Source organism: Balearica regulorum, chromosome Z, assembly GCF_011004875.1.
Source record: "Balearica regulorum gibbericeps isolate bBalReg1 chromosome Z, bBalReg1.pri, whole genome shotgun sequence".
Lineage (NCBI taxonomy): Eukaryota > Metazoa > Chordata > Aves > Gruiformes > Gruidae > Balearica > Balearica regulorum.
The window spans coordinates 74,315,139-74,325,100 of record NC_046220.1 but is presented as its reverse complement, the minus strand read 5'-3'; the positions used below and the strand labels follow the sequence as shown (position 1 = coordinate 74,325,100).

General features: G+C 49.6%; 1 protein-coding gene across 2 annotated transcripts; it reads left to right on the top strand.

The window, feature by feature from the left end:
- The first annotated feature begins 1,257 nt into the window (after positions 1–1,257).
- Positions 1,258–6,657, top strand: RXFP3 (relaxin family peptide receptor 3). 2 transcript variants are annotated; one of them, XM_075740453.1, is made up of 2 exons: positions 1,258–2,661; positions 4,591–6,657. In XM_075740453.1, the coding sequence occupies exons 1-2, from the start codon at positions 1,408–1,410 to the stop codon at positions 4,624–4,626; spliced, it is 1,290 nt and encodes a 429-aa protein (XP_075596568.1). In that variant the 5' UTR covers positions 1,258–1,407; the 3' UTR covers positions 4,627–6,657. The 2 variants fall into 2 exon arrangements, with proteins under 2 accessions (XP_075596568.1, XP_010302633.2); XM_010304331.2 differs by lacking the exon at positions 4,591–6,657 and having other exon boundaries at positions 1,258–3,593.
- The last annotated feature ends 3,305 nt before the right edge of the window (positions 6,658–9,962 follow it).

The following is a 9,962-nucleotide window of genomic DNA, read 5'->3' as shown; positions in this document are numbered from 1 at the left end:
AAATAATCTAGAGGCTAAGCTTTCCCAGAGCATTGTGTTACTACTTCCAGAAAGTTGTACCCTCATTATATGCAATATGAACAATGTATAAAACTTCTTAATTTCTCTTGTTTAGCACTCCCATGATCTGGCTGATACTTTTACAGCATCCCTGTAGGTACAAACCAGAGTGATGAGTGGACTACTGGCAAAAAATGGGAAAAAAAAATGTCTTTGCAGGAATTTCAAAAAGATAAATCAGTTTAAAGACTATGGACAAATAATTTACTTGTTAAATCTTTCCTTAATGTCCCCCAGATGGCTGATTTACCGTGCTTTATATAGGCATATTTAGAATCCATTTCGTTTTCAAAATGTGCACTTATTTTGATTTGTTTGAAAGCAGAATGGGAGGACGATGGCCTCGGTTCCTATTCCCATCGGTTGCTTTCTGTTTCTGCTGCAGGCTTGGTGGCAAAGCGAGTTTCAGGCAGGGCGCAGGGCAGGGACGGGGCCGGCTGCAGCTGCGGAGCTCCCCGGGCCGGCGCCGGCCGCCGCCGCTTCCCGGCCCTCCGGGGCCCCCTGCGGGCGGGCGGGCGGGCGGCTGCCGGGAGCCCGCGGCCGCCCCTCTGCCTCCCGGGGAAGCGGCTTCTGCCCGCAGCGGGTCTTTCCCGCTTTTGCCTTCGCCAAAGCGCTGCGTGCTACCGGCAGCCGGACTTCACAGCTCCGTTGTCCGTGCCGTTCATTTTAAAATTAGGGATAGCCACCGTCTTCCGACGCCCCGAAAGCAGGAGAAGTGTTTGTCGGTGCCTGTCCTGAATGCGACCAATTTGGGGCGGAGAAGCACGTCCAGGGTTGGTGCCGAGGTTTCCCAGGCAGGAAAGAGCAGATCGGGCTCTCCCTGCAGCTGAGCAGCGGTGCGACGCCCGCGGCACTTCCCAAGCGCCGGAGGGAAGGCAGGGGGGTTTCTTTAGGAGCCGACCCCCTGGGCGGACATTTTGTGAGAGGGCATCGCCTCGGGTCGGGCACTTGCCAAACTTAGCCCACGGAAACGCGCCGCCCGGTTGGTTCACACGCACGGTTCCCGGCCGGGCAGGCGGCACAGGACGGAGACGAGCGGCAGGAATGCAGCCGGCAGGAGGGAGGGAGGGAGGGAGGGAGGGAGGGAGGGGAGTCCCGCGGGGCGGCGGGGCCGGGGGCGCGGCCGGCCGCGCTCAGCACCCGGGAGAGCTCCGCCGCTGCGCTGCGCATGCCCCGGCCCCGCCGGCGCGGATATAACCGCGGCGCGGCGCGGGATCGGCGCCAGTTGTGCGGAGCCGCCGGGTTGGAGAGACGCCGTCTCCGTCTCTGCCGCTGAGCCTGCCCGCCGCTGCTGGCTCGGGGGTCTGGGGAAAGGTTTCGCGGACTTGTCGCCCTTCCTAGCATGGGATGGGCGAGCCCTGCGAGCGCAGTGCCTGCTCGCCAGCTGCCGGCATGAAGGAAGGAGCGGACTGGGAGTCCTGGGACACGCCGCTGGCTTTCCTGGAGGGCGCCCAGATGGGCAACAGGAGCAACGTGTCTTTCCTGCAGTTCTTCAAGAACATCAACCTGGAGCGAGCTGATGGGATGCAGGGGGACAGCTCTGATGTGGTGCGGATTGTCATCTCCTTGGTGTACTCTGTAGTGTGTGCCATGGGGCTGGTGGGCAACCTGCTAGTGCTCTACCTGATGAAAAGCAAACAAGGCTGGAGAAAGTCCTCGATCAACCTCTTTGTGACCAGCCTGGCAGTGACTGACTTCCAGTTTGTGCTGACCTTGCCATTCTGGGCAGTGGAGAATGCGCTGGACTTCAACTGGCTCTTTGGCAAGGCAATGTGTAAGATTGTCTCGTATGTTACAGCCATGAATATGTATGCCAGTGTCTTCTTTCTCACTGCCATGAGTGTGGCTCGATACCGTTCTGTGGCTTCAGCCTTGAAGAATCAGCGGCGAGGTGACCCGCTGAGTGGCTGCTGCTCTGCCAAGTGGCTTTGTGCACTCATCTGGCTGTCGGCTATCCTGGCTTCCCTGCCTCATGCCATTTTTTCCACCACTGCCACCGTCTTTGATGATGTTCTCTGTCTAGTCAAGTTTCCTGAGAGCCGAGGCAGCAATGCCCAGTTCTGGCTGGGTCTGTATCACATCCAGAAGGTTCTGCTGGGCTTTGTGGTGCCACTGGCCATCATCAGCCTCTGTTACTTGCTCCTGGTGCGCTTCATCAGTGACAAGCACGTCGGCAGCACTTGCAGTGGCACCAGCATGAAGCGCCGCTCCAAAGTGACTAAGTCAGTGTCCATTGTGGTCCTGTCTTTCTTCTTGTGCTGGCTGCCTAACCAAGCACTCACAACATGGGGCATCCTCATCAAACTCAACGTGGTGCACTTCAGTACTGAGTACTTCCTCTCTCAAGTGTACCTCTTCCCCATCAGCGTGTGCCTGGCACATTCCAACAGTTGCCTCAATCCTGTCCTCTACTGCCTCATGCGCAGGGAGTTTCGCAAGGCACTGAAGAGTCTCCTCTGGAGGATCACCTCGCCTTCCCTCACCACCATGCGCCCTTTCACTGACACCACCAAGCCTGAGCAGGAGGAGCAGGCCCTGCACGCCTTGGTGCCTGTCCACCCCGTCACTGCTTCTTCCCCTGCTGCAACCGTCCAGCCGGAGGTGGCCTACTACCCCCCTGGGGTAGTGATGTACAGCAGCCGCTATGACCTGCTACCTGCTAGCTCCATGGAGCAGCACTGTTGAGATGGGAAGGGGTCTCTGGGGGGGTGGGACTGTGGGGTCTGTGGAAGATGTGGCCCTGGGATAATGAATGCCTGATAGGGACAAGGGGAGGAGGGATGGGTAGAAGAGGGCTTCTGTGTGAGATGCTCTTTTTGGGTTGTGTCTGCTCTCAGAAGCTTGTTGTCTTGAAAATGTCACCCAGACTGGAGAACAGGAGTAGGAGGAGACAGTGGTGGTGCACTGGGGATTGAGGTGTCTCTAGGAGATGCTTTTTAGTGCTCTTACCTCCTCTGGAGAAGAGGAACTGGAGATGGTGACGGGACACCATCCTGGGAGGATGCAGGATGTTCAGGGCACCACAGGGAGGAGAGGGGCTGGATGGGGTGGAGTGAGGCTGAGAGCCTTCAGCTGTGTTCCCCTGTCACCAACCTAGAGGTGCCAGCAGCTCTTCCACCCCTGTGTGTGTGTTTATGGCAGGGGGAGGGAGCTGGGTTGCTTTCTCACTGCTGCATGGCACTGTAAATGATGCCAGCTCAGCCATGGTCACTGCTCCCCAGGCTCCAGTGAGGGCACAGGGATCAGGCAGTCTATGTCCTATTTCATACCTGCCCTGATGGGAACAACCAGGAGAAGTGGGTACAAGGCTCCTGCTTGTTCTGGCTCGGCTCCTTTCCCTTCTCTTAAACCCAGGAAAGAGAGGGGACAAGGAGCACTGTGCTCCACTCTGGATCTGTGAAGGATCTGCTTTTCCAGCTTCCCCATTTCCTCTCCTGCTGCCAGGATACAGAGCAAGCCAGACAGCCAAGGAGGAAACCCAAGGACAGGACTTTCAGCTTCATGGAGAGGTGTTGCTTTGCCTGGGTTTGGAGAGGAGGGTGTGAGCCCCCTGATATCATGTTCCCCAGCAAATGGATGGGGAAACCTCACAGCCCCAAACCATGAGCAGCAAGGCAGGTGTCTCTCCCAGGGCACTGAGGCTGTAGGCTTTGTTCTTGCTGTGCTTCAGACTGTTTGTATTTCATTCCAGGAAATCAGCACAACTAAATAAAAGGGGAAAAAGAAACAAATCATAACCAATTCCAGTTGCTCACTCTGGGATACTTCTGGGTTCAGCTAAAACCAAGCACAAAGGTTTTTGTTCTGCTAAAGTTTTTGTTAAGGGTCTGCATTGATACTTGCCAGTGTTTCAATTAACTCCAGTTCAATTCCTCTGGTGTGAGTAGCCTTAGAGCCTGCAGTTCAGTGCTGTCACACCTTGGAGAAGGGCAGGAACAATGCCTGTCCCATACTGTGTTCCAGAGAAACATCTGGAAATAATTTGACGTTGATCTGAAATGAACTTTTAAGGGCATGAAAAAAGTGTAATTTGAAGCTGTGAAACTTTTTATCGTAAGGTTATATTCCCTTTTTAAAATATTTTTTAAATTATGAGGAAAAAGAATTTTAAATGGAAAGGTCAAAATATTTCTTTTAAAAGATGGAAAAATGCAACAGTTCTGGTTTTGTTGTCAAAACACAAGTTTGTTAATCCCCAATACTGCATATCGGATGAGTAAATAAATACAATATTCAAAACCCCTCTCTATTTCCAGCCTCTTCCCCTGCAGCCTAATTCCAACATCTACCTGATTCTGCTAAAAAAAAGCATTCCCACAGAGGGTTGTTTTTCACCTCTAAATACTGATGTGGAGCAAACTTGCTATTTCTGTCCAGAGAAAAATGTGATACCCTTAGTGGCAATTATGCTTTGCAGACTCTGTTGTGTTTACTGTGCATGTCAGTAACTCCTGTTGTAAAATTCAGGTTTAGTCTGGAAGCAGTTGGTTCTGCTACTAGCAATGAGAAGCTGTTCTGTTTTTTTTCAAGGCAGAAGATACTACTACAGCTTTGAGTGCTTGCTGACTGAGAAGATACAGGTGCCTGGAGAAGAACAGTGAAAGTGAGTTGTCATCTGATGGACATACTTATAGAGATGCAAAGACTCTGAAGAAATCAGATATATCCACAGAAGAACTCGAGCATCTAAGTACTGTACAGCTGCCCCTCTAAGTTCCTAAGTCCTGACTTGGCTGCCAGTTGAAGTCTGTAGGTACTTAAAGTTTTTTCCTAGTAAAATGTTTTTGTGCCTATAAGTCTGCTCCTGAGCATGCCTAAATCTGCTTAAGTCTGTAGCATTTACCTCTGTGCTTCTTGGGGATCTCTTAGTCAGGACTGGCCACAGTGTGTATCCACACAAAGTTAGGAGGGGCTGTAAACTTTATTCATTTCCCCCCATCCCTTTGCATCTATGTCTGGATATGCTTCTCCTGTCCCACTTTCAATGCATGTGCAGATTATGCTTCTTCCTCTTCCCTTTTGAAACACTAAATAAGTGGGCAGAGCTTTTGCCCACAGCCTAGGAGACTCAGCTTCCCCCGCTGCCACATCCCTGGGGAATGACTGAATCTCTGGGCTGCTCTGTGAATGTGCTCAAATCCTCTGGCTGCAAGAGTTCCTTGTTGCATGAGTGTCTCACCATTGCTGGATCATAAAGAAAAAGCAAACCCTTGTGCTCTGCAGCACAGTGGTTAGGGTGTGACCCCCAAAGAGGATGTACCAAGGCTTTTTCCTCATAAATACAGAATAGAATTCAGATTCAGGTCTGGATTCTAGGTCTCCCTTTTCCAAGAACAATGCTTAACTTGCTCCCAAGTCCTGGTTCAATTAAAGTTTCAGTATGCTGTGCAAGAGCCGGAGAACTTTCTAGACCTATAAATCTAGCAGCCTGATGTGTCAAAGGATTTGCAAGAAATGAATTTGGGTCTTGCATATTCTGGGAGAAAATCCTAATGCCTGTGCTAGCAGATGAAGAAAACTACACTGTTGTGTGAGAAAAGGTTACCATGAACACTTAACTCCAGAGTTCAGAGATCTAACTGTGTCTCTATAGGCCAGGAGAAAGTACCTAATTTAAGGAGAGGGGATGAATCTCAAAACCAGACTCTCTTCTTAGTGTTTCCTTTTGAGTGGCATCATTTCTTGCTTGCCTTGCTGGAATCTTAATCCCTATCCTGATGCTTAAATGTTCTTGTGCATCACATAAAAAGCTATCCAGGTGTCTAAAGCATAACTGAATTTCAGTAGATAGCAAATTGCCTAAAAGACATCCTCTGTGGTTCTCAGCATGACAAAACCCATGTGGTTTTGTGGATGTCAATGTAGATGTAATTTTATGCCAGCAAAACAACACAGTAAAATAGATGATGTTCAGAACAAGTCATAGTTAGCCCAGAATACTAGCAAGATACCATACTCAGAGGAAGCCCAAGGTGTCTGATCACTAAAGACAGAAAACCCTTGCATTTGGAAAATCACTCAAATAGGAAAATACCTTGGGTGTGTAGAGACTGGACTATGGACTTAGAGGGCAGCTTTCTCTTAAGCTGCTGACCCACCAGACGTAGGTCACAGATGTGCTGTTTGAAAGAGGCCCAACCCACCCACAGTTGGCCAAATGTTGGTTTAGGCCAGACCAGCAGTTCAGGCTGTGCAGGTCAGTGTGTGTCCAGCAAGGCCAAAGAGCACTGCTCCAGCTGTGCATGAGCAGAGAGAAATTTTGCTTCATGTGTGCTGTGAGTCCCAGCTACCAGTGCATGAAATCTAGGCTCTGTGTTGCATGGGCAGGAGCACCAGCCTGGGCATTGCAAGGAAGGGGCAGTTGCTCTCAGTGTGCACACAGCATCCAGCCTCTGGCCTGAGCAGAGGGTCTTTCCAGCTCCAGCTTTGAGACTACATGTTAACAACAAATCCTACTTGGTGTCCAGGGCTTCTCTAAGTAATCAGTACAACACTCTTGAAAAACACTCCTGTTTCCTCCAAATGTTCATGTCTTTGTTTGTAACAATCACCTTTTTCATGGACTAAAATAAACACAGCTGAAGGATATGAAACAATAGTCACAGAGTTCTTGAAGAGATTTTTTTATGACCAGTATCCTCCTGTTGGAGATTCCTGGTGGGGTGCTGGTAGAGGTGCACATTGCCACAGAATGATAGGGACCCGAAGGTACAGGCTGACATCTAGTGACAAACTGAAAGAACTTTCAAAGCCCAGGTACTCTCGTTAGGCACTGACTTTGACTGCCTAAGGACTTTTAAATATCTCTCCCCTCAAATAACTAATCAAGCTCTTAATGCAATAACCTCCAATTGCATTTCCAGTTTTCCTTTTGAAATGCCTCATCAGTAGAAATACCGCTTCACTTTCTCTTTGAATTATTTTGGCACTCACTTTAGCAGTAAAAAAAAACCAGTCCCCTTCATTCCCATTCATGACTGTCTGCTTTAAAACTTGATTATTCAATTGAATGCCTGCACAGAAGCTCTGATCTAATCGGTATCCCTGAGCTTGAGCAGGCGTAGGTATGGGTGCAGCACAGCTCAAGGACATTAGATTGGAAGCTTGGATCTCCAATTTTTAGTGAGGGTTATTTCTCTCCTGCTTCAAAAGAGAATTCTGATTAATCCATTCAGAAGGGGTTATTGAAAATATCTTTTTATCATGATTAGGCAGTTATAAGAATCTCCTACAGGTACATTCTCTGCATCAGTCAATGCAGCAGCAGTTGAGACAAAGTCTGCCAGAAAAGGCTGGGCAGCCAGTTAACTCGTTCCTCTGCTAAAGTGCAGCTGGTAACATGCCTTAGACATGTTCCCTAGTTGCAGGGAGTTGTTTTGCTTCAAACTGGCTCTTTCAAATCTTACACATATGTGCAGGTTTCTCAGCCTATGTTTGTGCATAGCCTCAGAGTCCTTCCCAAAATCTTAACTGTAAAGTACAGACAGATGCCTGAGCAAATTGAGCAGAAAAACCCACCCAGAGACAGAAACAATTTATTTAGTTGTGCAAGTTTTTTGAAACCTTGACCTACCTGCTTGGGGAGTGCTAACAGAAAGCTAAGGTGACTGACTGCAGAATATTCAGGGTGGGAAATAACAAAATAAAGGTGGCTTACTCTGATATTAACTCTCTCTGCACTCATCCGTTCCTTGGGACAATGAGATACTATTTCTCCAAGGACCTGTGTTGTTCCTTGCACAGACCAACTGAATGAGTACATTCATTGCACAACGATCAAGCTAACTATTCAACACTGACTTCTAGCATTGTTGTTCAATGAACCTTTTCACTTTCATTCAGAAGTCACATCTAACCTAATGTTGGATAAAACTGGAATATTGTGGAAAAATTACTTCTTTCTTTCTGTAGTTCTCAAAAAGTCTCTGATCAGCTTAGACAAGAAGCCTGAAAATCAAATATCTTCAATTTTCCTTTCAGGCCAAGTCCTAAAACTGAGATAATAAAGTAGCTATCAATTCATAGCTACCAACAATTAGCCCAGAGTTAAGACAGTGGGAAAATCACATCTGACCAAGCTGGTAAACTTCTATGATGAGACAACTGGCTTGGTGAGTGAAGGAAAAGCAGTGGATGTTTACTGTGACTTTTTTTTTTTATGCTCTCTCCCATTGCATCCCCACAGACAATCATAGAATGATTTGGGTTGGAGAGGACCTTAAAGATCATCTAGTTCCAACCCCCCTGCCATGGGCAGGGACACCCTCCACTAGACCACATTGCCCAAAGCCCCGTCCAGCCTGGCCTGGAACACTTCCAGGGATGGGGCCTCCACAACCTCTCTGGGCGACCTGTGCCAGTGCCTCACCACTCTCACAGGGAAGAATTTCTTTCTAACATCTAATCTAAATCGACCCTCCTTCAGCTTGAACCCATTGCCCCTTGTCCTGTCACTACACTCCCTGATAAACAGTCCCTCTCCAACTTTTCTGCAGGCCCCTTCAGGTACTGGAAAGCCACAATTAGATCTCCCCGGAGCCTTCTCTTCTGCAGGCTGAACAACCCCAACTCTCTCAGCCTGTCCTCACAGGAGAGGTGCTCCAGCCCTCTGATCAGCTTCGTGGCCTCCTCTGGACTCACTCCAACAGCTCCATGCTCTTCTTGTACTGGGGCCCCCAGAGCTGGACGCAGTACTCCAGGTGGGGTCTCACCAGAGTGGAGTAGAGGGGGAGGATCACCTCCCTCGACCTGCTGGTCATGCCTCTTTTGATGCAGCCCAGAACATGGTTGGTTTTCTGGGCTGCAAGCGCACACTGCCGGCTCATGTTGCGCTTCTCTTCAATCAATACCCCCAAGTCCTTCTCCTCGGGGCTGCTTTCCCCACCCAGCCTAAAGCTGTGCTTGGGATTGCGCCGACCCATGTGCAGGACCTTGCACTTGGCCTTGTTGAACTTCATGCTCTTTGCACAGGCCCACCTCTCCAGCATCCCTCATCCAGGTCCCTCTGGATGGCATCCCTTCCCTCCAGCGTGTCAACCCCACCAGACAGCTTGGTGTCGTCGGCAAACTTGCTGAGGGTGCACTCGATCCCATTGTCCATGTCGCCGACAAAGATGTTGAACAGTGCTGGTCCCAGTACCAACCCCTGAGGAACACCACTCATCACCGTTCTCCACTTGGACACTGAGCCATTGACCGCAACTCTTTGAGTGCGACCATCCAGCCAATTCCTTATCCACCGAGCGGTCCATCCATCCAATCCATGTCTCTCCAATTTAGGGACGAGGATGTCATGTGGGACAGTGTCAAATGCCTTGCACAAGTCCAAGCAGATGACGTCTGTCACTCTTCGTTTGTCCATCAACACTGTAACCCCATCATAGAAGGCCACCAAGTTTGTCAGGCACGATTTGCCCTTAGTGAAGCCATGTTGGCTGTCACCAATCACCTCCTTGTTTTCCATGTGCCTGAGCATAGTCTCCAGGAAGGTCTGCTCCATGATCTTGCCAGGCACAGAGGTGAGACTGACTGGCCTGTAGTTCCCTGGGTCTTCTTTTTTTCCCTTTTCAAAAATGGAGGCTATGTTTTTCCTTTTCTAGTCTGTGGGAACTTCGCTGGACTGCCAGGACTTCTCAAATATGATGGAGAGTGGCCTGGCCACTTCATCCGCCACTTCCCTCAGGACCCGTGGATGCATCTCATCAGGTTCCATGGACTTGTGCACCTTCAGGTTCCTTAGATGTTCTCACACCTGACCTTCTACAGTGGGTGGGTCTTCATTCTCCCAGTCCCTGCCTTTGTGTTCTGTGACCTTGGCAGTGTGGCTTGAGCGCTTGCCAGTGAAGACTGAGGCAAAGAGGTCATTCAGTACCACAGCCAAACAATGAAGAATTGACTAGATA

What these genes read in the sequence shown, in the direction of transcription:
- RXFP3 (XM_010304331.2), top strand. Translation starts at nt 1,408, where the DNA reads ATGGGCGAGCCCTGCGAGCGCAGTGCCTGCTCGCCAGCTGCCGGCATG.